The 25,848-nt window shown below is 48.1% G+C and overlaps 1 protein-coding gene across 1 annotated transcript; it reads left to right on the top strand.

Moving 5' to 3' along the window:
• The first annotated feature begins 2,358 nt into the window (after nt 1–2,358).
• On the top strand, nt 2,359–5,217 carry TCL1B (TCL1 family AKT coactivator B). The gene is made up of 3 exons (XM_055304424.1): nt 2,359–2,520; nt 4,812–4,982; nt 5,164–5,217. The coding sequence occupies exons 1-3, from the start codon at nt 2,359–2,361 to the stop codon at nt 5,215–5,217; spliced, it is 387 nt and encodes a 128-aa protein (XP_055160399.1).
• Nucleotides 5,218–25,848: the final 20,631 nt, after the last annotated feature.

Below are 25,848 nucleotides of genomic sequence, written 5' to 3'. Positions count from 1 at the left end.
TCCCCCTTTCCATAGGCTGGGTGGTCCTAGTGCCAGGAGACCAGGGCTTCGGGCTTGTGAAAGGCTTCCTCTGCTGGAGGAGGACAGGCAAGACTACGCAGTCATTACCAGGCTCTGCCAGGGGGCAATACTGGAGAGGTCAGTGTCTCAGAGTCTTAAGACTTTGGGGACACCCACCCCAGAGAGCGAATACTTCAAGTTGCGGGTACCAAAGAGAGACAACTTGGCCAGGAGACATTGCTATATCTCAGACAGGATATGCACAGGAGATGTAGGACAAGGGTTCAAACAGCTGTTATCTTGCCTGCCAGCCCCAGTCTTTCTACAGTGCAGGTCCCAGGGATGAGAGGACACGGTGGGAGAAGGGTGGTGAGTGAAGCAGTCTGTTCATCTTGGGCCTCCACACTATCTGCTAATTGTGTTCTTGTTGCTCATGGAAGCCTCTACTTACATCTTGTCCCCCTACTGATGGGGAGGTGTTCTTAGTCTTTATCTCAGACCCTACTGCCATTTAAGCAGCAGTAGGGAGAAGTCTCAGCTCCAGGCTCTGCCTCTCCTGCAGCGAGCCAGACCGGGTCCCGGCAGACATGGCATACGAGCGTGAGAGCCAGGAGCAGGTGGGTTCCCACTCTTCCTCTGCTGCCCACCATGCTTGGGCTACTAAACCATTTGAGCCTCAGTTTCTTGGTTTATGAAATGCGGATGACACTCTCTGGCACACAGAGTGGTTGGGAGGACATATAGGAGATGACATATGTCAAATGTCTCACTTGGCACCGGTGCTCTGCACATATTGACCAACTCTGTCTCCACCCCATCATTACCCACACACCTGCTCATCAGGGAATGAGGCTGAGAATATCAGTATCAGTGGAGTGGCAGAGATGAATACTGGCTGCAGCAGCATGACAAGGGCAGGACTGATGGGGTATCCTGGGGGGAGGGGATGGGTGTGGGGACATAACCATGGGGCATCAGTCTTTGAGGATCCATTGTATGTCAGGCACTGCTCTTTACACACACTCATCTGATCCTCATAGTAACTCTGGGGTGGGGGCAGATACTTGCAGCAGACAGGTTCTGGGGGTTCTCCATGATTCCTGGCTTCTGGTATCCATACCCTTGTCTAATGGTCCCCTCTGTTTGGATGTGGGTGGCACCTGCTCCAACCAATGGAATATGGTAACAGATGTATTCCACATACGTGATATTTTATCAAGACTATAATGTCCTGTCTCTTAGGACCACCCCGATCCCAGGCCAGATGGAAAAACACTGGGGAAGGAAGTAGAAATGCTGTGAAAAAGGCTCTGGCCTCTACAAAAGGTGCCCAATGATTTCATCAAAGGTGCTCGCCCTCTCTGTCGTTTATACCAGAATGGGAACCAGCCAGAAATCATTTTTCAGTCTTCCCAGAGGAATGACATCATCTCAGCAATCAGTGAACTAGAAGGCTCATACCTCTGCTTTTCAAAAGGAAAATGACTATTTTGTGGTGCATTCAGACAAAGCCCAGGGTGCTTACCAAATGGCCTGCCTCTTGCTCCTGTGGCCTCATAGCAGAGCAGAGCTAATAAGATGGTCAGGCCAGGTGGACACTCTGGACCTGGTGGCCAAGGACAGGCAGGCGAGATGGCCACATGCCCTCCCTCCTCTGGCCTCACGTCTGTCACCACATGATTCTGATGGCAAATATCCCTGGGGGCCTTGGCTCATTCTCTGATGTGAGGGCTTGATTTGCCCTCTACACCTGGGCCAGATACCCCCAGGGGAGAGAGCTTGAAGGATGCCTCTGAGCTTGAAGAAGCATCCTGACATGGAGTCCTGTGGAAGGAATGGTCCCAAGGGTGGAAGATGAGCAGTCTGTACTAGCTCAGGACCTGGGGCAGGGAGGTTTGCCTGAGGTCGGGGCACAAGCCCCAAGGCCGGGGTGGGGGTGTCAGGGACATAGCCTGGGGGGAGCACTGGGGAGGGGGTGCTCAGGGAGGGGGCTGCAGAGAGCACATAGGAGGGAAGTAGAGTGTTGGTCTTAGGGAGACACCGCTGGCCTGGGTGCAGAGCCTGGAGTAGGGACTGGCCCGGGGTGCAGGGAGGGGCCTTTCCACCCTCTGTGGCTCACCGTCCTGGTCCTAAACTGGTCCAGCTCCTCCTGCCCCTGCCCTGGGGTCTGCCTGTGCCTGCTCCCCGGGTTGGGCTGCCTCCCCCACCCCTGGGTGGGCTAGCCCCTTGTTGCCCGCCCCCCACCTGCAGCCCAGCCCACCCACCGGCCCCGCCCAGAGGGAATGGTCCCATTTAAGGCCGCCGGACACCAGGAGGCCTCACTTGTGTCTCCAGCCCCGCGTGGGATGAAGTCTTGCCATGGCCTCCGGGCCTTTTCCGTGCCTTGGGTTGCCCCCACACCGTCTGTGGGCTCTGAGGCCTGGCGTCTACGAGGATGAGAGGGGGCGGACCTGGGTGATCGTGGTGGTGCGGCTCAGTCCCTCCTGGAGAGCTCAGGGCAGGGCCCCCCGCCACTATGCGGTGAGTTGTTGGGCATGGGGGTGGGGGGTGGGAGGGCTGCGCATGGACCTCAGCCTGGATGCACCTGTCACATTCAGTGATAGGGCCCTGGACAGAGGTGAGAGGAGGCTGTTCCACTTGTTCTGAAAAACTCAGCCCATGCAGGGTCCAAGCACAGTGATGTCCATGCCTGATGCAGTCCCAGGAGGTCTTACCTGGAGGGGCCAGTGTCATGAGCTTATCTGCAGGAGAAGATGCGGCCCTCACTGGGAGGCTGAGGGGAAGGTAGGTCAGAGCCCAATCCTGCCCTCAGTACATGCTGGGAAGGCTTCACAGATGGGGCAGCTATTCAGCTGGGCCCTGCAGCATAAGTAAGAGTTTTCCAGGACCGCACAGGAGGCTTTGCAACCTAGAGGCAGCAGGTGAGCCAATAGGGTAAAAGAAACATTGGCATCCAGTTCCTTATCTGCGAAAAAGGAATAATACAACTCTGTGGCAGGTGAGTCACAGACGCAGCTCCCCAGCTGAAAAGACTTGGAAGCGTTTGACAGATAACAACTCCTGGAATCCCACTTGGGAAACAGATTCCGGATTCCTTCGGAAACTAGGGTGGAGTCTAAGACCCTTTAGGATTTGAAAGCTCCTCAGGTGGTAAAGATAATCACTCTGGTCAGAAACAGTGGCCACAGGTGGGGGGTTTAGATCCATCTTAGAGGGGTACAATAAATACCTCTGTGTAATATGGTAAAAGCTTGTCAAGGTATTGAAAATGCCATTATAAACAATTTGCTGACATTTTAAACAATACAAAACATTCTAGCAATCTTCAAAGAGATAATCCAGAAAATTTTTGGTGGAGAACACAAAGTATTTCCCACACCTGCACCAAATAAAGCTTGCAAAAAATTCTGGGCAAAGTATTGGTAGGTTTTCTAAAAGCGTAAAATGCATTCAGTGGAGAAACTGGATTCAAATAATGTAGCTACGGATGCAGTGTGGGAACCTGGAGAATGAGCATTTCCCTCTATTTAAAATAATTACTACTTAGTAGCAGATCTGTATTTTCATATATAATCTTAGGATGGGAAGCAGCTTTCTGAGCCTGACCTAATATATAAGGCCCAGCAAATTTTCTGTAAAGGGTCTAATAGTAAATATTTTCAGCTTTGCAGGCCCAAAGGACCCTATAGTGACTGGTTGACTCTGCCTTGTCATGCAAAACCAGCCAAAGACAATATGTAAAGGAATGAGCATTTGCCTACAATAAAGCTTTATTTACCAAAAGAGCTAGCCGGCCAGATTCAGCCCACACTTGACTGATACCTGATCTAAAGCCAGAATCTAAAAGGAAAGAGATTTTGCTGTGTAATTAAAAGCCTTTCCTCTGTAAAATGAGCCCATAACAAAGTTAAGACAACAAATTAAGAAAAATTATTTGCCATATGTATGATTGATGAAAGACTAGGATCCTTACGTCTTAAAGATGCTCATCACAAAGAAAAGACAAATACTCAGATAAAAAAATGCCGTAAGGAGCTCTCCATTTTGTTGTAACAAAGGGAGCTTTGATTATGGTTGATGGTGGTTTCCCCACTCACTTTTATACCTTTCTGTATTGGCCACATTTCATTCTATTGTATTTATTATGTTTGTAATAAGTATGTGAAGGCCAGAATCAAAACTACAATATACTGGGAATCCCTGGGTGGCCCAGGACATGATCCTAGAGACCCGGGACCAAGTCCTGCGTTGGGCTCCCTGCATGGAGCCTGCTTCTCCCTCTGCCTATGTCTCTGCCTGCCTCTCTCTCTCTCTCTCTCTCTCTCTCTTTCTCTCTCTCTCTTTGTGTGTCTCACAAATGGATAAATAAAATCTTAAAAAAAAACTACAATATATTTTGGGAGGAAACCCATCACTCCCAGGACCTAAGGTGTACAGGTACTTTATTATTTACAAAGAAGATTAAAAATCTCTAGAAATGGCTAGGACAGAAAGGCCCAAGGCATAATCTGTGCAGGTCGAAGGTTGCTGATGGGTGGGAAGAGTGGCTATCTTTTCAGGGGTACAGTGGGGGTAAGGTGGGATGCAGATCAGTGGGAGGACCATACTTGGGGGAGCTGAGAGAGAATCAGTCATCCCAGGTCTAGACTAGACCCCCCAAGAGATGGTGGGTCTGAGACTCTGAAAACATTCACATCTGAAGGGGCAGCTCCCCAGCGGGCCAGGCATCCAGGATGTTATGTGTTTGCATGCAGCCCAACTTTCATGGGAAGCCTGTCCCTGATGTGCCACCTCCTCTCTGGTCCCTGCAGCATGAACCCAGCATCACAGTCCACATGTGGCAGATGCCAGTGCATCCCCAGGTGCCCATGCTCCCCAGTGAGCTGGCCCTCTCCCAGCTGCCCTTCACATGGCAGCTCCACCCTGGAGGAAGGTACAGAGCAATGGATTCCAGACTCTGGGAAATAGAGGACCACGGCCAGGCAAGTGTGTGGTGGTCCCAGGAGAGGGTGACGAGGAGCAGGTGCTGACGGCATGTGTGCAAAGCAGGACAAGGGATGGAGGGGCTGGGCTACTGAACTCCACAGACCTGGGTTCCCATCTCCTTTGGGTGGATGAATATGTATTTCCTAGGGGCTCTGACTGCTGCCCCCTCTCCTGCAGGTTGACTCCACAGAGCAGCTGATCCTGACACAGCTGCCACCAGGGAATGACTGACGATGGAGAGCCGCTCACAGGCTGGTATGGCAGGGTCTGTGTCCAGCAGTGTGGAGGTCAGACAAAAGTAGAGGGGCCTCCCCTCTTTACAGAGAGACAATACTGACTTCCTTTCCCTCCTTCTGTTCCCTGAGCTATTCTCACACAGCCACCCCATAAGCCCCCTTGGATGTGATTTTCACTGTGCATGAGAGCTCACCAAGTCCTAGTCATCATTTACTCTTTGCAAGAATTCTGTAAGGTGTATGTATCAACATCCCACTTGACAGATGAGAAAGCTGAGGTTCTGTGGGTTGGAAGGATTGCCCCAAGACGTGGAGCCCAGACATAGTAGCAGTCCTGTTCACATCCAAGGAGGTCCGACCCTGGCACAAGTCGAATCACTGGCAGTGGTCTTCGAGGACCGTGCATCCATCCGCAGATGCCTTCTCCCCGACACTGACCAGGGCAGGGCCCAGTGAGTTGGGGGGACTTGAGCTAGGGTCTGCCCTCCCACCCCTTTGTCCTGCTTGGAGTAGGTACCATGTTCCTCCATGGTGCTCTGTCTCCTTTTGCCTTCTCCCGGGTCTCGCTGACCCTGTGGGTCCTCCTGAGGATCTTCACACACCTACTCTTCTGTTTGCACACCCAGCAGAGCCTCTGTGGTGGGGGGCGGGACAGTGGGAGGAGGCAGCGGGGCCCTTGCCAACTCTGCTTTCTTTTCTTTTTCTTTTTTTTTTTCCAACTCTGCTTTCTTGTTGTCCTCAGGAGTCCTGCTGTACTCAGCTCTGCACTCAGAGTGAGACCTGCCTAGATGGCCCCCATCTGAGTGCTGGGCCCAGTTCCCCTGCTGGCTGCAAGCCAGGGTTTCTTTTTCCCTTTGGTGTCCCTGGTCCCGATCTTCCGAGTACCCATTCCCAGATCCCTTCCAAGGCCCCCAGACCCTGCTCCAGCCAGACCCCTGGCCTCCAGTATAGCCCGTGATCAAAACTTGTCATTGGCCTGCACCACATCAGGCAGGGAGTGGGTCACTTTAAGAGATGGCCTCAGAGGGAACCAGGTCTGGATTTGGGACTCTGATGGGCATCAGTTCTGCTGACCTGCTGGCCAGGAGGAGATGGAGTGCTGGGCAGGCTGTCTGCTTTGGAGTCCAAGGCGGCCTGCCTGCATCAGGGGGGTGTGGTGGTGGCACGGGTAGACTTGGCCTGTGGTTCTCCTGCTGCTTCCATCCTTCAGCTTCTCAATGTGATGCTGGTCTGTGAAGGTTCCTTCCAGGAACTGGTTAATTAAACTTTACTGCTTGTGGTCAACTCTTGTGCTGAATCAGTTTATTTTAAACTGGCTCTTAGTGCAGAAAAGCAGTGGTACTTAAGCTGGCACTTAAGGTTGAAGGTAAATTTTAATGACCCATTGAGAGTTTTCCACCCTGGGAGGAAGTTGTTATTGGCCCACTTCAGGAGCAGGACGCCAGGGGAAGGGAGGCAGGGGAGCCTCCTCTGGGGGCTCTGTGTGAAGCCTGGCGAAGGCACATAAGCCTGGCAGGAGCTGGGGGAGAGCCCTGTCTTGTGTCCAGATGACCCCTCCCCTGCGTGTCTTCATAGGATGGCAGAGGGAAGGGTCTGGAGCACCAGGCAGAGTCTGAGCTGCTAACCAGGACCACAAGAGAAGAAGAGGGCAGTGTGGACGCAGGGCAGGGTGACAGTTTAGTGGTGGGAAGAAGAGGGCAGTCCCTCCCCTACACCAGTCATGAGAAGAAATCACCAGTGGATTAAAGTCCTAATCTGAAGAAAGTGCAGGAAAATGTGTTTGTGATCTTGGGGTACAAGAAGCCTTAAGACACAGAAAACCAAAGATAGGGACGCCTGGGTGGCTCAGTCATTGAGCGTCTGCCTTTGGCTCAGGTCATAATCCTGGGGTCCTGGGATTGAGTCCTGTATTGGGCTCCCTGCAAGGAGCCTGCTTCTCCCTCTGCCTGTGTCTCTGCCTCTCTGTGTGTCTCTCATAAATAAATTTAAAAAATCTTTAAAAAAAAAAAGCCAAAGACAGTATAGACAGTTGTTCAAGTTAAACGTTTTCTGTAGGACAACATACCATACCAAAAGGCAAGGTGGAGGAGGCTGGGACTGTATACCTAAGCCCTAGAATGTAGAATGGAGAGAGAACTTCTAGAAGTCTTCAAGAAAAGAGGGCAATTGCCAGGAACTAGTAATTTAGAGAAGAGGATGTTGGAGGGAAGAGGCTCAGGTTTCAGGACTCAGAAATCTGCAACCTACAGAATGGGAGAAGATTTTTGCAAATGAAGGGCTAGTTTTCAAGATCTATAAAGAACTTATTAAACTCAACACCAAAGAAACAAACAATCCAATCATGAAATGGGCAAAAGACATGAACAGAAATCTCACAGAGGAAGACATAGACATGGCCAACACGCACATGAGAAAATGCTCCGCATCACTTGCCATCAGGGAAATACAAATCAAAACCACGAGGAGATCCCACCTCACACCGGTGAGAATGGGGAAAATTAACAAGGCAGGAAACAACAAATGTTGGAGAGGATGTGGAGAAAAGGGAACACTCCTACACTGTTGGTGGGAATGTGACCTGGTGCAGCCACTCTGGAAAACTGTGTGGAGGTTCCTCAAAGAGTTAAAAATAGACCTGCCCGACGACCCAGCAATTGCACTGCTGGGGATTTACCCCAAAGATTCAGATGCAGTGAAACGCTGGGACACCTGCACCCCGATGTTTCTAGCAGCCATGTCCACAATAGCCAAACGGTGGAAGGACCCTCGGTGTCCATTGAAAGATGATGGATAAAGAAGATGTGGTTTGTGTATACAATGGAATATTCCTCAGCCATCAGAAATGACAAATACCCACCATGTGCTTCAATGTGGATGGAACTGGAGGGTATTATGCTGAGTGAGATAAGTCAATCAGAGAAGGACAAACATTATTTGGTCTCATTTATTTGGGGAATATAAAAAATAGTGAAAGGGAAAAAAGGGGAAAGGAGAGAAAATGAGTGGGAAATATCAGAGAGGGAGACAGAACATGAGAGGTTCCTAACTCTGGGAAACGAACAAGGGGTAGTGGAAGGGGAGGTGGGCAGGGGGTGGGGGTGACTGGGTGACGGGCACTGAGGGGGGCACTTGATGGGATGAGCACTGGGTGTTATGCTATATGTTGGCAATTTGAACTCCAATAAAAACAAAACAAAACAAAAAAAACAAAAAATAAATCTGTATCCTTGGTGTTGGTGGAAGTAAAGGCTTGATGGGATCGTGTGGTGGGTGTGTCAATTGTTACAGCCACTTTGGAGGTTTGGGGACAATTCATAAGATGGCACGTGGGGCCTTACGTGGAGTGCCTCCCTACAGCAGGGTTGCCGAGCTCCGTGCTGTGGACATTTGGGACCAGGTAATTCCTAACCACGAGGAGCCACCCTTGAGCATGGCAGGGTGCTTGGCAAGCAGCATCCCTGGTCTCTACCCACTAGGTGCCAGTGGCACCCTCTCTTCCCCTTCTCTGCCCTTTTGACAACAGAAAAAGTATCTCCAGGAAATGCCAACTGTCCCCTGGTGGGGGATGGTGCTGGTGCGTGGAATATTGCCCCAGATGAAAACCACTGCCCAAGAAAATCGCTTGCCTGTGTGCAAGTCAGGAGAGGTCAGGACAGCTGGGGTGACAACTGGGGTCCACCGAGGAACAGTTGAATGAAAGGAGACCCCGTGAGCAGAGATTGGGATGAGCCCCTTCCAATTAAAGGCTTCTGTGACCTGAGAAATAGGCTCTATAGAAAGCCCCCCTGCCCTCAGCATGCTCTCCCCTCCCACTGGCCTGAGACAGGGGCCCGGGGAGGGTGTGGCCCGCATCCCGCATCCCAGTCACAAACCAGGAATGACCGCATGATGATACACAGGGCAAGAGTTAGGAAGCTGTCCTTTTAGTTGAGTGGCAAGTTTACAGAGTCAGGGACAGCAGGGAAAGCAGGCAGGCCAGGGTGGGGGGCTCTCCTGGACACCCGGTGCATGTGTGATCCAGGGCAGGGGACTCAGCCTCCATACCTTCACCTCTCCTACTTGGCAGCCATGAGAATGAGTGTAACGATCAAGAAATACACCTCTTGGGTGCCAGGAAGGCTGGTTTTGGGTGCCAGCTCTTTACAGATGCCCGGGAGTGCCAACTGTCCAGCCCCTGGACGCACCCGCAGGATGGGGGAAGGAAGCCACTGGTCTCATGGGTAGCTGGGCCTGGGGGCAGCCTCTCCTCCTGAGAAACAGGGCCTCCAGTCGTTGCCTCCTGCAGGAAGTCTCCAGTGTCAGGTTGGGGTGGCTCTGCCGCTTGCGTCCCAGGGCCTGCTTGTCCTATGGCATTGGGAGGCTCCCTGTGCTCAGGCTGGTCCCTGGGGATACGCCATTGGGATCTGCTGCCTTCTGGGCACTGCCTGTGGTCTGCATGCCCGCACGGCCCCCACTGCACTGCCACATGTGTTCTGTGCCTGTGACGGCTTCACCTGAACTCCCATTGCCTGCTGTGCCAAGGGTGCCCTGTGACCCCCCTTGCAGTTTCTGTCTGGGTGGTCTGTCCTTGGCATCTGGTGTGGGCTCAACTTGCCCTGGCACCTGGCTGGTGCCACACGGGATATGGTGGTGGCTCATGGATGCTCCAAGAGCCCTCACCCCACCTCGCCGTACTGTGCCTTTTGCTTTGGTTAGGCCCCCAAAATCACTGCTCTGAACTCAGGAAGGGGGGAAGTGGGCCTGCTTGATTTTTCTCCTCCCTCTCTCCTTCACTCTGTCCACACTTCTCCTTTCCACCCCAGTTCTGAAGCAGGAGGAGCAGCAGGCTCTCCTTTTGCCTCCCCGAGGCCTTTGGGCTCAGTTGTTGATACCCTTAAGGACAAGAAGAGAGGGGCACCTGGTGGCTCTGTGGTTGAGCATCTGCCTTTGGCACAGGTCACAATCCCCTGGGCTCGAGTCCCATATCAGTTTCCCTGCATGGAGCCCGCTTCTCCCTCTGCCTATGTCTCTGCATCTTTCTCTATGTCTCTCATGAATAAATAAATCTTAAAAAAAAAAAAAAAAAGGACCAGAAGAGAAATCTGGAAATCTTTTCACAGGATGGCAGCCTGGCTAGTAAGGGTGCTGTCCTGCCCAGTCCAGCTGCAAATGTCAAAAGCCTCTGATCCCGCCCTGCTTCCTCTTCCTCAGAATAAAGACGGAGCCTGTCCTTTCTGCCGGGATGTGATGTCTAAGCTGGTCCAGGACCAGAGGCTTGAGCAGGAGAGAGCAAAGAGAAAAGGACATCAAAATGTTTAAAATCATTCCCAGCGCATACCCAGGGTTGCCACAACGTGCTTACGCATGTGAGCTGGAGGTCATCCTGTGGCCTCCTTTGTCTTCTGGTTTCTAAATGTTTGCTCCAGGTGGACAGGGCGTGCATGTGCGGTGTGGCCTCCTCAAAGGCTGGACCTAAAAATTCATGACGGTTGGCTTCAGGGTACGGTGAGAAACCCTGCCTAAGCTCCACCTAACGGGTGCTGAAGACTTAAGACCAGTGACCAGGGACTGTGTTCATGATTTCTAATGAGGAACACAGGAAAGGTTGTCCAAGAAGATAGGGAAAATTAAGTTTTTTTGTAGAGAATTATGGGTGGCACACAGGTGGTTTAATTATTTCACCTGGGAACCTTGGGGCCACTCCACATGGTGAAATCGGTGGCCACAAGCACGGTAAGTGTCCCTCCTCTGGGCCAGAACCAGGGCCAGTGTTCGAAACTCTGCACTCCCCATGTGGCCGGGGCCCTGGTCAATGGCAACAGACATGGGTCATGCATCCCTGGAAGTCTGCATCCCAGGTGAGCCCAGCCCTGCTCTTTCCAGTTGGTGTCACCCACTAGACATCTTCCTCCATGGGATCCAGCTCTCTTCTCCACGACAGCTCTGTCTGAACCATATCACTCATTTGTGTATTTGTTTTTCCTCAAGTATAGGAGCTTCCTGAGGGCATTTGGCCAGGTTCTACAAACATTTACAGAACCTCAACATTGTGCCAGGCCCGAAGCCGAGTGTCAGGGGAAGGGAGGTGAGTAGGAATCGGGTCCCTACCTTCTCAGGGCTCAATCTGATCACAGAGCCAGGGGCTGTGATCAGGGCTGGATGCAACTGAGGCCAAAGTGCAGCAAGAGAGGGGGGTTGTCATTGCACCCGGGGGATCCAGGGAGGCTCCATGGAGGAAGAATAAGGGTAGAAGAATCCTCATCTTCACATGACACACGGCCATCTTCGCAGCACTTTATGCTCAGACTATAAATGAAATACACCATCTGATGTAAAACTTTGACCCTGAAAGCAAGCCTTGGATGAAGGCAGGTCGGGGACTTCTGTCTCTGTCACCCCAGGTGAGGAGCTGGGGCCCCAGCACATGCGCTGGTCTGTAGTCAGAAGGGGCAAAGCCAAGTCCAGAGCCTGTGTCCCCCCAGGGTCCCCATTCCCACTCCCCTCCTCTGAGCAGGCAGACAGAGGCTGTGGGGTGGGAGAAATGAACAGGTGTGAGAGTGGCTGAGGAGAGACAATAGAGCTTGGTGACAAGCAAGCATCAGCAGGATGGAGAGGCAGAGGCAACGGTGCTTCTCAGAGTCTTGGTTTGGCCAACTGGTCCTGAGTTGGGAGCATGCAGGGAGGCCGAGATCTAGGGTAAGTAGAATAGAGTGACAAGTTTGATTTTTTTAAAAAGATTTTTATCTGTTTATTCATGAGACACACAGAGAGAGGCAGAGATATAGGCATTGGGAGAAGCAGGCTCCCTGCAGGGAGCCCCATGTGGACTCCACATTCCAGGACCCCAAGATCACACCCTGAGCCAAAGGCTCAACCACTGAGCCACACAGGTGCCCCGATGAGTCTGATTTTGAGTGGCTTTTTGGATGCATGTGGAACATCCAAGCAGAGGCCTCCCATAAGCAGAGGGTCTAAAGAAAGATCTGGGCTGAATTCATAGATGGGGAAAGTCAGCAGAGAAGTGGTCACTGCAGCCAGTGGAGTAGAGAGAACTATTTCAGCCTTTACACTTCTGTAGAGGGCATAGAGTAAACCTTGGCTCTGCAGGCCATATGGTTTTGTGTGTGTTTTTTTTTTAAGATTTTACTTATTTATTCATGAGAGACACACACACACAGAGGCAGAGACACAGGCAGAGGGAGAAGCAGGCTCCATGCAGGGAGCCCAATGTGGGACTCGATCCCGGGTCTCCAGGATCATGCCCTGGGCTGAAGGCAGCGCTAAACCCCCGAGCCACCCGGGCTGCCCACCGTATAGTCTTTATTTATTTATTTTATTATTATTATTTTTTAATAATAAGTATTTTTTATTGGTGTTCAATTTGCCAACATACAGAATAACACCCAGTGCTCATCCCATCAAGTGCCCCCCTCAGTGCCCATCACCCATTCACCCCCACCCCCCGCCCTCCTCCCCTTCCACCACCCCTAGTTCGTTTCCCAGAGTTAGGAGTCTCTCATGTTCTGTCTCCCTTTCTGATATTTATAAGCAGCTGTGCTGTTGGAGAGGAAAGCAACCATGCCCAACACGTAATGATGGGCATGGCTGTGTCCCAATAAAACTCTGCTTAAAAAGAGTCAGTAGGCCAGACCTGGCTCACTGGCCATAGCTTACTGACCCCTGCTCAGGAGAACGGGGACAGAGCAGAAAGGAAAATGGCAGATTTTGAGCATGACAACAAACGAATCAGCAAAGGAAACAAAGTCAAAAAGATCTAGTTGGAAAAAACCCAAGACAGAAGATGGCTAGTTGAAAGAGAGAGAAGAAAGAAAGAAAGAAAGAAAGAAAGAAAGAAAGAAAGAAAGAAAGAAAGAAAGAAAGAAAGAAAGAAAGAAAGAAAGAAAGAAGAAAAAATCTGATGTATGTGGAGAATGAGCGAGAACTAAAAAAAGAAAAAGAAAAAAATATATAATCTTTAATGATGGCAAGTGGCTGAGAAAATAAGGCATCACTTGTGGCTGCTGTCTGTACAAGCCCAGGGGCGCCATCCATGCAGCCAGGACGGGCTGGTAGGCCAGAGCTGTGCATCATCCCTGCCACGATCCCCTCAGGTGATTGATAACCATGCAGACTACAGAAAATAAAAGGCAAAGTCCACGCACTAGAAAACACCATCACAGACAGCTGAAAACCTGAGTGAATACTTCTCTCTGAAATCAAATACAGAACACAGAGTGTTGCCATCAGAGCCCACAGAGTCAGACAACAGAGAGAGAGAAACATTGGCTGGTGGAGCCTTGGGGAAAAGAATAGAGAAAAGCCACTACAGATGCAAAAATCACTTTAGAAGCACTTGTAAAAAGAAGACCTTGCTGAACCAGTCAAGGTTATGGAGGATGGGCTTGATAAAATGGAGGCAGCTCTTTGGGGGGAAAAATAGAGGTTTACAAAGGATTAAAAGGAAAAAATGACAAGAGCAGAAGATGCTCCAAGTTTCAATTCTCTGCTTTTAAGAAATGATGTTAACTTTCTTATGAGATATTTGATACTAGTGACAGAAAAGTTATTAGGGGATATTGAAGCAACAAAGTTTTACTTAAGATTTGTTTAACCCCCATGCAAATAATAAGAAAATGCTGGTACCTATGTTATATTCAATAGCATTATCTCATTTTGGGAAAGGCAACTCCATGACACTTTGTAACATTGGAAATTATTAAATTATTATTGTTTTCAAAAAAAAAAAAGAAGAAGAAGATGCTCCAACGAGGTCCAACATTCGTGGAAATCGTATCCTTAAAGAGGACTAAAACAGTGAAGCATGGGGTGCCTGGCTGGCTCAGTCGAAGGAGCATGTGACTCTTGATCTCGGGGTTGTGAGTTCGAGCCCCACGTTGGGTGCAGAGATTACTTAAAAGTAAGTAAATAAGCTTTAAAAAAGAAAGGGAGATAAGATTTGAAACAGTTAACTGAAGAAAAATTGCCTGAAATAAATAAGGCATCTTATTCTACAGCTGGGAGGGTACTGCTGTGTTGCAGGAAAAGCTGCTGTAGAATAGGTAACGCTGAGACCTAGCCTGGTTTAAAACTAGGGAAGTGGGCAGCCCGGGTGGCTCAGTGGTTTAGCACCCCCTTCAGCCCAGGGCCTGGTCCTGGAGACCCAGGATCAAGTCCCACGTCAGGCTCCCTGCATGGAGCCTGCTTCTCCCTCTGCCTATGTCTCTGCCTCTCTCCCTCTGTCTCTCATGAATAAATAAATAAAATCTTTTAAAAAAAGTAAAAATAAAAAAATAAATAAAACTAGGGTGGCAAGATAAAGGAAGCCTACAGTGAACATCCAGGCCTCCGGCACCTCCCATCCCCAAGCCAGGCCATTCAGAGGGACACAGACCAGCCTGATCTCTGACTTCTCCACAGAGGTCAGTGCAGTGCAGGAAGGCAGGGGAGCCCCAGGAAAAGAAAGTGAGACACAGTAATTTGATATCCAGAAGGTCTGTGAACAAATATAAAGGCAAGACACATTTCCAAACATGTGACATCGAAGGGTATATGGCTCTCATGAGCCCGTCTTGAAAATGATCGCTAGTAAACCATGAACAGAGAAGTCATGGTAAAGAACAGATAGTGTTGGTGGGGTTGTGGGGATGAATGAGTTCCTGGGCGCTGGGCAGGTCTGCTGCCGATCCAGGTTGTGGTCACCTGGGCATATTTGCTTTGTCAAATTTGCCAATCTATCAACTTAGGATTTTTGTACATTTCTGTTTATATGTTTTATTTTAAAAAAAAAAAGTCTGGTGGAGAGTATTGAATTTACTTAGGACATCAGTCACTGTTTTAGGAATTCTTATGGCACAGAATATTAAACCTCTAAAGCATGACAATATAAAAATAATAACAGTGTTTGTTGGTGAACACTAGGAAGGGGAACAAGAGGGCAGGATAGAATAAGAACATAGGGGTCATGGAAAGGGCTTCAGAAAATATTGTTGAAAGGCCAAGTAACAGAGCTAGGATCATACTACATAAAGGGTAAAAGAAATTGCTAGAAGAAATAAGACTCAAAAGCAGACAAATGTGGTGATGGAAGGCAAGAACGGGCAGTGGGAAGAAGCCCAAGGGCATAACTTCATCATCCTTCTTGGTGGAGGGCTGAGATCTTACCTCAATCTCTCAATAGACCATATAGACTTCCCACATTATAATAAAGCAAACAGGTACCGCCCCAATATATTTGAACCAGTAAGAGAATTCAGGAAGGCAAAGGGTTATACATTTAACACACAAAACCAGTCTTCTGGGTGGCTCAGTCAGTTGAGTATCTGCCTTCAGCTCAGGTCATGATCTTGGGGTCTTGGGATCGAGGCCTGCATCAGGCTCTCTGCTAAAAGCCTGCTTCTCCCTCTCCCTCTGCTTGCTACTCTGCCTACTTATGTTCTCTCTCTCTCTGTCAAATAAATAAATAAATAAGATCTTTGAAAAGAAAAAAAAGTTTTCTATGTGCAGGCATGAGTCAGACCAAAATAATGAAAGGTCACGTTAAAAATATCCATATAAAGCAGATTTTAAAATTCTACTGGAGGACAGTAGAACAGTCTTAAATACACGAAAAGGCATGCTCATTGTTAGAACAGTTCAGTGAGTTGAGCAATTGACCCATGTGCCTCCTTTTCCTTATCTGTAAGATGGAAATAAAAAGAGCAGCCGCCTCGTAGAGCTGCTGTGAGGATTAAAGTAAAGCTCTTGTGCACATAGGGCCACATAAATGTTGGTAAGCTAAATGGGAAGACCCAGTATTGTAAAGATGTAATATCTCCCCCAACTAACTTATAATAAATGAGATGTAATCACGGTTAGAAATATTTAAGGAAGAATTTTGTACCTGGTCAACTTGGTTCTAAAGTCCACATGGAAAATGGAACATGTCAGAGATGCTGGGGGACATCTGAGAGAGAAGGGTGGTCGGGGGCTCTCAGGACAGCTGTGTGAATAACCAGTGGGGGTCTCAGTGTTAGAGCCATGGAATGGACCAGGCTTTGGGAAGAGAGGAAGACACATCAGAGGAAGACACATCAAAGTACCGGCAAAGCCAACAATAGCCAACTGGCTAGGCATTTAGAAAAGAAATTTTGGGTTAGGTTGCTACCTCTTTTTTCATATGAAAATAAGTTTCAGGTGGATTAATGAGGTAAGCAGATTTTTTTAAAAAAGATTATTTATTTATTCATAAGAGATGGAGAGAGGGGCAGAGACACAGAGGGAGAAGCAGGCTCCCCAAGGGGTATTGGATGTGGGACTCGATCCTAAGACCCATCGTTACGACCTGAGCCAAAGGCAGACGCTCAGCTACTGAGCCACCCAGGTGTCTTGTAAGCAGATTACAAGATGCCAGAAGAACACATGAGAAAATATGTGATTGTAGGGTAGAGAAGTCCTTTCTAAGAAAAACACCCCTGAATTCACAAAAGAAAAAACAATAAATGCAATGACATAAAAAATGAAAAATTTCTGCATAGCAGAAACAAAAAACCTAAACCCCAAAACAACTTAGCAGAATAAAGACCAGCGTGGAGGGGAAATTTGGCAAAGGACCTATTTTCTGAATATATAAAGATCCCTTGTTACTGTTTCCTCTCTACTAATGCCTCACCAGCTTAGATTCCGTGTCCCAAACACTCCTCTGCAAACTCACGACTCCTTGCCCCCTTCTGAATTATTTTCCAGGTAAAATGCCAAAGTTGGTTGAACCTGATTTGCCTCCTTCTCTTCTAAACCCAATACAAAAATATGGTGGACAAAATAATACTCATGCAAACAGGCTAAGTGTTCATTTTCTGTTCCTGGCCACAAACTTCAAAAGCTCAGAGGTCTACTCGGCCATTCTGTGAAATTTCTCTGGTACATCTGACTTCACTGGGTCTGAGATGGATTGTTTCATTGCAATTTTTTCTTAAACTTAGGACTCCTTCCTCTCCTACTCTCAGCTCATGGCCTGGCATCACACTTCCTGGAAAAACAGACTTTAACTGGGAGTTCCACCTTCCTGCCCATAAAATCCCATGGTCTCCTTCACAGGTCTTCTTCCTTTAAGTAGTTGTCCCATTGATACATATTTAATATACAGAACACTGTATATATACAGACATTGCAGTAACCATCAGTGCTAGACACTGTCCTAAGCCTCAGCGAGGTCCTTATTCTTTCAACCCCAGTTGGGTCTCCCCAGAGTCCGTGATTTCCATGCTCTCTGAATTAGTTTACTGGGGCTCCCAAAACTGGGTGGCTTAAATGACTGAAATCTATTTGCCTCATGGTTCTGGAGGCTGGAGGTCTGAGATAAGGTGTTGGCAGGGTTGGTTTCTTCTGAGGCCTCTCTCCTGGGCTTGTAGATGGCCGTCTTCCTCTGTGTCCTCATGTGTTCTCCCCTTGGTACGTTTGTGTCCTCTCCTTGTATGGACACCAGGCACATTGGATTAGGGATATCCTGATGGCCTCATTGTTAACTTCTTTACGTCTTTAAAGGCCCCATCTCCCAGTATAGTCACATTCTGAGGTGCTGGAGGTGAGGACTTCAGCATATGAATTTGATGAGGACACAATTCAGCTCATAACATTTTCCCTGATGACTCCATCAGACTTTGCCTCTCTCAACTCTACAATGACTCTATTTCCTCTTCCATCTTGGTAATAATCTCATCCCATCAATGACTGAGAAAACAGAAGTTCTCAAACTCTTCTACCTTCCCCCACCAGATCTCCAGTCTTGCCCACATCAGCAACATCTTCCCTTTTGTCCCTTCTATCACAATGGAATTGCAAGGTGCCCCCCCATCAAAGGCCATTCCTTCTCTTCTTGCTTCTTCTGAATCCCCAGTACCACCTCATCCCCATTAACACATAACCTCCAGTACCTCCAGTCTTAAGAATGCTCCACTGACACACATCTGCCCCTCCCACCATGCCCACTTCTTTGGCTTACCTTCAGCATCTAGTCCCTGTAAGACCATCTATGCAGGGATCCCTGGGTGACGCAGCGGTTTGGGGCCTGCCTTTGGTCCAGGGCGCGATCCTGGAGACCCGGGATCGAATCCCACATCGGGCTCCCGGTGCGTGGAGCCTGCTTCTCCCTCTGCCTGGGTCTCTGCCTCTCTCTCTCTCTGTGACTATCATAAATAAATAAAAATTTAAAAAAAAAGACCATCTATGCATATTCCCTGCCCCTACTTTTCTCTTCCACTCACTCCTAGGGGCTTTCATCCCCACGACTCTGAAATTGCTCTTGCCAAGGTCACCCTTGGCCTCTATGGGGACAAAGCCAATGCTCATTCTCTTTCCACTCCTTATTCAATGTCTCAATACATCTGGTCTAATTGCTCATCCCCTTGTCCTTGCCACTTGACTTCCATGACATCACACACTCCTGAGCTTCCTTTTACTTTACCACCACTTCTCAGTGGCCTTGGCTGCTTCTCATCTGATCTCCAAATGTTGGAGCAGCCCAGGACTCTGTCTTGAGCATGCTTCCTCCCTCCCCTGACTTATCTCTCTCTAAGATAGATATCTCTAAGATATCTCTAAGATAACAACTGCTGGAAGGTACTACCTCTCCCAGCCTGGAGTGATGGAAGAAGGAGCCAATGTTGGCAGAACTCAGGGACCAGGACCATCTGGTAGGAGCTGGATCTAGAAAAAAAAAATCAGTATCTCTAATATCTAAGAGGCCTCTCAAACATAACACATTTCTCTCCCAATACCACCAGCCCCTGCCTGGGCTTCCACATCTTGGCACTTGAAAGTACCATCTGTTAAGTTACCCAAGCCAGACACCCAGGTGTCCCTCTGACTGCTCTCCTTCCCTCCACACCATGCCATGCCAACCCAAAGTGACCGTGAAGTAGCCTGATCAGACATGCACCTGGAATCCTCCTAAATTCCTTGTCTTGTCAGCTCCATGCCATTCCCTAGACTACACCACCATCATCTCACCTGGAATCCAGAATTGTCAACTAACTGGGCTCTGAGATTCCACTCTTGCCTAATTTGCTCCCTTTCCCACACAACCTGTACTCAGGTTGAACATTTAATGAAATCAGTCAAGACATGCTCCTGCTTAAGACTCTTCAATGGCTTTCTTTTGCTCCTAGACTAAAATGCAAACACTGGGCTGTAGCCCTTAATACGCTACCTAATCAGCTCCTGCTGTCCTTGCAAATCTCAGTGCTCACAACCGTGGTGAGGAAGCACCATGCCTGAACTGGGAAGAGGTACTTTACATGGGGGAACACATCCCACAGTAATGGCCCCAAGGAAGGGCAATGGCACATAAAACAGAATAAAGGATAATATTGGTATGGAGACCCTAACCTGTGATTCTGAACTCAGTATTTTGCTAGGGACACCAGGAGTTGCTCCTAATGTTCTCTTAAAGGCTCCTTGAACTTGAATGTGCCAATGGCCTATGATCAATGAAACAGATGCTGGCACTTCCTTGCCATGGTGTAGAGGAAGGAACCAGAGGCTCAGGGGGGTATTTATTAGGAGAGACTAGAGGAACCTGCCTCCACCCACCAGGCCACATTCTCTATGAAGCCTAGAAGCCTCCCTTCACTAAGGCACAAATAACACACTGATGGAGGCTGCCCATGCCTTTGAAAGCTCTGGGTGGGCTTGTCCCTCCCTGTAGGCCATGACTCACTGAGGGATGCTGCAATGGAATTATCTGTGGGCAGGATGGGATTCTGAAATAGCAGAGGCCTATTGACAGGACCAAACTAGATTGATGTAGTTTCCACAGTAGGAAATCCAGGGACTTGATGGAAGGAGATATATGGCTATGGCTAATAGACCAGGATGCTTCTAGAAATGAGATCAATGAACAGCTGACTAGAGTGTTGCTAGACTTAAAAAGAAGGAGGAGGAAGAGGAGGAGAGGAAGAAGAAGATGATGATAATGACAGGGATGAAGAGGAGGAGGAAAGAGGAGGAAGATGCTGGAAAAGATGGAAGAAAGAAGAATCACTATTGAGCTGAAGTCTGACCTCAGTGCTCACAAAGGGAAATCATGATCCCTCACCCAGTTTCCAGACAGTTCATGGACCCAGAGCCCATTGACTAAAGGCCAAGTCCCCTGAGTCAAAGCCACTGCAAGTATATATTCTCCAGAATTTCTCCTAAGGGACCTTTACCCATTTCCAAGAGGAACTCTGCACCAGAGAAGGGAAATAAATACCCAGCCTTCTGGAAGACCACTGGGCATGGGATCCTAGCTGACATGGATGGCAGGGGATGTAAGACACCATCATGGCTCTTTAGTTGGAGCAGACACTTAGGGAAGCCAAGGGTCAAATGGAACCCTGGCCAAGTCTGTCTAGCTCTAAGAGGAAAATGGATCCTCCCTGTGGCTGTCTCTGATTGCTGAATGTAGAATTGGGAAATCGTTAACAGCTGGAAGAACCCTTGTGCTGGTGCCATGACCTGCAGAGTAGGAGCCACTATGGGAAGAAGGGCTGAGTGGAACCCCCTGAAGCAGTCCCTCCTATTCCTCCTCTCACCCCTACGCTCAGCTTAGATAATATAACAGAAGCAATGCTGTGTCTTGGGAGGTTTTGTAGAGATTCATGCCAGAAAATAAGATTTCAAGGAATGGTGGTTTCCATCCATAAGTGGTTCCTGGTCAATCTACCAGTTTGACTCTTAGGGTGGGGGGTGGGGGGGTGAATAGTTGTCTTAACAAGATCCAACAGACCAGGTGGCTTAAACAACATTTATTTCTCATGGTTGTGGAGGCTGGGAAGTCCGAGACCAAGGCACCAGCAGATCCAATGTTGGTACAAACCCCTCTCCTGGTTTGCAGATGACCCTCTTCTTGCTGTATCCCCACAAGGCAGAGATGGGAGAGAGGAAGCCAGCTCTATTGAGTTTCTTCTTATAAGAGCACTAATCCCATCACGAGGGCTCCACCCTCATGTCTTAAGTACCTCCAGAAGGCCCCACCTCCAAATGCCACCACACTGGGGACTGGGGTTTCAACAAATGAATTTCAGGGGGACACATTCGGTCCATGGTGGTGGCAGATGATGGTGGACTTCAACATGTAATCAGATGGTAGCCCAATCACAACTATCATACCAGATATTTTCACTGGCACCAATCGGTTTCTCATTCTTGGTATATGCTCACTGGTCTGCTCAATGCATTCTTACTCTCCATGTGTAGAGAGGATGAAAAGTTTGCCTTTATCAGAAAGGCAAGCAGCACACATTCATTGTTTTGCCCCCAGACACCTCTCCTGGACCTTGAGCCTTGGCGTTTCACGGGGCATGATGCTGGGCCACCGTATCTAGACTTCATGCTATTTGACCTATTGAACAGGAAGTGGCAGGTCCCACGACTGCCCTCGTGAGACAGGTGTGTGTCAGAGAAGGGGAGACAACTCCCCCATGAAGGTTCAGTGCTGCCACTGGAGGGAAGTAGTTGGGGTCCTGTGGCTTGTGGCATGCCAAAACATCTCCTCTCAGCTGAAACACTGTTTGGAGTGGGGCCCAGAGGAAGTTTGGGATCTGCAACAAATCTGTCCTGCCCTTAGGGCCAAATGATTGGGCACATCTAAAGGGAGCCTTTCACATTACCCACTGCGTAGCTCAGAGCAGCTTCCCACGGGCAGCATGTGCTGCCTTCAAAAGCTAAGGAAGCTTATCGAGTGCCACATCTCCTCCGTGGCAGGAGATGAAGGGCTGTGGAGGTAGGGGGGAAGGGGAGCAACCCTCCTGGGTTCAGCAGGCTGCCATTTATATACCTCACCACCCCGCCAAAACTTATCAAATGGCACAACACAGCTCATCGGATTTTTACAAACGCAGAAAACAAAGCCTATGATGACATGCTCTCAGAAATAAAAAATAATAATAAATTTATTTTTTATTGGTGTTCAATTTGCCAACATACAGAAAAAAAAGAGATATATTTGACAAGATATTCTTACCTGATATATTAGCTGACTATATATGCATGGATTTATATCCAGGCTCCCATATCTGTCCCCTTGGTCTAGGTGTCTGTGTTTAGGCCAGTGCCATATTGTTTTGATTACTATAGTTTTGTAATCTATTTTGAAATAAGGAACTGTGGTATCTCCTGCTTTGTTCTCCTCATTGAAGATTGCTTTGGCTGTTGGTTGCTATGCCACAACCTTTATGAAAGGGAGCGTGACAATAATGAGCAAGATTACATGTATTTTCACCCTTTATTCAGCAATAGTGCATCTAGGGATCAATTTCAAAGATATATTGATAAATATTGCTAAAGATCATGTCACAATTTTATTCATTGTGGCTGTATTCGTAATAGCCAGAATGGAAACAACCAAAGTGTGCATCAATAGAAGACTAGCTGACTAAATTATGGTACCTTCACACAATGGCATACTCTATAACTGTTGAAAGGAGTGGGAGATGTCTCTACATTGCACTATGGAGTGGTCTCATGGATACTGGGTGTTTTTTTTTTTTTTCAGATTTACTGAGGTATAATTTGTACAAAAAAACAAACAAACAAACAAACCCTGCACATAGTAATGTATACGATTTCGTGAGTTTGGGTATATGCACACATCCAGGTAACCATCTCCATGATCAAGGTAATAAACATATCCATTACCTCCAGGAAAAAAAAAAAAGATATAAAAAAAAATAGGAGCCAAAAAAAAAAAAATAGGAGCCAGTACCCCCCTGCAATGGGCTTCAGGCTTGGGGTGTGGTTAAAGGGATTTTATTTGTAATGTTTTCTTTTCTTTTTGAATTTTTTTTAAAGTTCTTATCTATCCATTCACGAGAGATACAGAGAGAGAGAGAGAGGCAGAGACATAGGCAGAGGGAGAAGCAGGCCCCCTGTGGGGAGCCTGATGCGGGACTTGATCCTGGACCCTGGGATCACGACCCAAGCCAAAGGCAAACACTCAACCACTGAACCATCCAGGTGTCCCATGTAACGTTTTATTTTCTTATAAGGAAAATGTACTTACAGCTCACTTGGTGCAGTAAAAGTTGATATCAAGGAGTTGAAAAACAAATATGCGCCACCAAGAAAGCGAACTATCACAAATGGTTCTCCATCCACTTACCTAAACAGCTACATAGCCAGTACCTCATACCTTAATCCTTACCATGAAGGACAGAGGCCAGCAAACTCTAGTCCTTGGGGCCCAGCTTGGCCGGCCACCTGCTTTTATAAATAAGGTTTTGTTAGAACAGAGCCACGCTCATCATTTACGTGCTGTACATGGTTGCCCTCCATACAACAGAGGCAGAGTGGCTACAACAGCGACTGGTAATGGCCCTTAGAGCCAAAATATTTACTATTGGGCCCTTTAGAAAAAGTTTGCTCACCTCCGACTAGACTCCTTAACTGGTTTCTCTGGCACCTTCTGCTGGCTCTGGGCTCAGCGTGAGTGTCACCTCCCAAGATGGGCTTGCCTGAGGTCGGCCTGGTCCACAGCCAGCCCTGTCCATGTTCCTGATCGCTGCCCTCCATCTACCCCATCATTGTGCTTCTTTCCGTGCTGGAATGGCCACCAAACTCAGGGCCAAAGATTGAGTTGAATACAGGAATACTGGATGCCAGAAGCAGGACAGGTTCTGGGAACATCTGGGCCACACCTTGTACTACAGGTAGCCTGTTTCCGAGGCTGGGAATGGGGGATAACGGAGGTACCCACTTCCTTTGAGGCTAAAAGGAGATAATCCACACTAGTCACATTATCACAGTAACTAGTGCATTGTCACTACTGGTTAGTCTAACTCCCTTTCCTGACTGAGCTGGTGGCCGAGGTGCAGAGAGAGGGCTAGTGTGTCTCATTCCTACAGCAAAGTGAGTCAGTAGCTGGGACAGAAACACAGCCTGGATGCTCTGCTGCGTTCCAGACCTTCTGACCCATGCTGCCACCGGGGGTGGGGGGATCTCCTGGAGCCTCTAGGAACCAAAGGAGCTACGAACATTTAAAAATAGGAAAAACTGGGGGCACCTGTGTGGCTCAGTGGTTATGCACCTGCCTTCAGCTCAGGGTGTGATCCCAGAGTCTTGGGATCGAGTCCCACATTGGGCTCCCTGCAGGGACCCTGCTTCTCCCTCTGCCTGTGTCTCTGCCTCCTCTGTGTGTCTCTCATAAATAAAAAAAAATCTTAAAAAAAAAAGGAAAACCCAGGAATAATGAACGAAGTTCAGGATACAGTATTTATACACTTCTGTTTTGAAGAAAAAGGACTGTGCAAAAATATGAGAATAAAAATATGTAATATACAGATTTCATTCTCTTCTTTAAATATGCAAAGACCTCTGTTTTAAGCAGCCACAAAGCTAATAGTGCAGTGTTATTTCAAGTTTACCTTTTCCTCCTGTGGCAGTAACACCTGGATAAATTCATTTCTAGGTAGCCTGGAGCCAACGGGGGCTGGGGGTGCTTGTCAGCCTGTTCTACAGTCTCCAAAGAAATAAGAAATGTTGAAAAAAGGCAGTTGTAACTTGGAGCAAAAATCGACCTAATTATTTGTGATTATATGTCATGTTTTTAAAGGCGAGCCCTTCAATATGCCAATTGTGCGATTTTTTTTTTACAGAGCAAATTGCATTGTTCTTGCAACATTTCTTCATTTCTAGCTACAAACCAACATTCTTTCCTTCCTGTTTAAATTATATTAATCAAAATAAAAGAGCAGCCAGACATTTGGTTTGTCCCTCAATGCCTCTTTATGACTCTTTACAAAGTAAAATAATCTTAGAAAGTTTTTGATCTTTTCCTCCTTAAAAGCACACTCAATGACCCTTCCCACCAAATACAGAAAATATCATAAAGAAGGAATACTGATTTTTATTAAATCTACTATGTGCAAGGCTTCCCATCTGCTGGCTGATTTTTTAAAAAATTTTTATTTATTTATTCATGAGAGACACAAAGAGAAGGCAGAGACATAGGCAGAGGGAGAAGCAGGCTCCCTGTGGGGAACCCCATGAGGGACTTGATCCCGGGGTCACCCCCTGAGCCGAAGGCAGACTCTCAACCACTAAGCCACCCAGGTGCCCCTGCTGGCTGATTTAATCTTTAAAACAACATCATGAGATAGGTTTCAGTGCCCCCGTCTCATTGTGAGTAAGGAAATGGAGGCACTGTGAGGTGAAGCACTTTACTGTGGGTTTGAGTCAGAGGGCTGACTGGCATTCTGTCTAAGTATGTTTGTCTTCTGAGTTCACAGTGGTAGCAGCACTGTAACTGAGAGCATGTACTAGAGCCAGGAGCCTGCTGTACTCCACGCCTGCTGCTGACCAGCTCTGTTAACTTGGAGCTAAGACTCAATTCTCATGTGTGTAAAAGAAGCATCAGTATAATAATATCTCCCCTTAGGGTAGGTTCTTAAAATGCTTCATTCATGGCCAGGTGGGCTTGCCTCATCCCTGAGCCTGGCTCAGGCCCCTTTCCTGGCCTCTGCTTGCTCCTGGAGGACCCCAGGACTTCCCACAGCAGACCCACATCCCACCTGATTTCCAGTAAGTGTTCCTTGATGGGCTCTTTCTCACCCCTCTTCCTTCTCAACACTCTCAGTGTGTATACTAGGAAGAAAGGAGACAGAAAAAGGAAGGAGAGTAAAGAGAGAACACGTAA

This window comes from Nyctereutes procyonoides, unplaced genomic scaffold (genome assembly GCF_905146905.1).
Source record: "Nyctereutes procyonoides isolate TBG_1078 unplaced genomic scaffold, NYPRO_anot_genome, whole genome shotgun sequence".
Lineage (NCBI taxonomy): Eukaryota > Metazoa > Chordata > Mammalia > Carnivora > Canidae > Nyctereutes > Nyctereutes procyonoides.
The sequence above is the reverse complement of the archived record's forward strand: the minus strand, read 5'-3'. Positions and strand labels throughout refer to the sequence as shown.

Excerpts from the sequence above, each read along its gene's own strand:
- TCL1B (XM_055304424.1), top strand. The coding sequence starts at position 2,359 with ATGGCCTCCGGGCCTTTTCCGTGCCTTGGGTTGCCCCCACACCGTCTG. Across the intron at positions 2,521-4,811 it reads GGGCCCCCCGCCACTATGCG|CATGAACCCAGCATCACAGT; the intron begins GTGAGTTGTTGG and ends TGGTCCCTGCAG. Across the intron at positions 4,983-5,163 it reads AAATAGAGGACCACGGCCAG|GTTGACTCCACAGAGCAGCT; the intron begins GCAAGTGTGTGG and ends CCTCTCCTGCAG.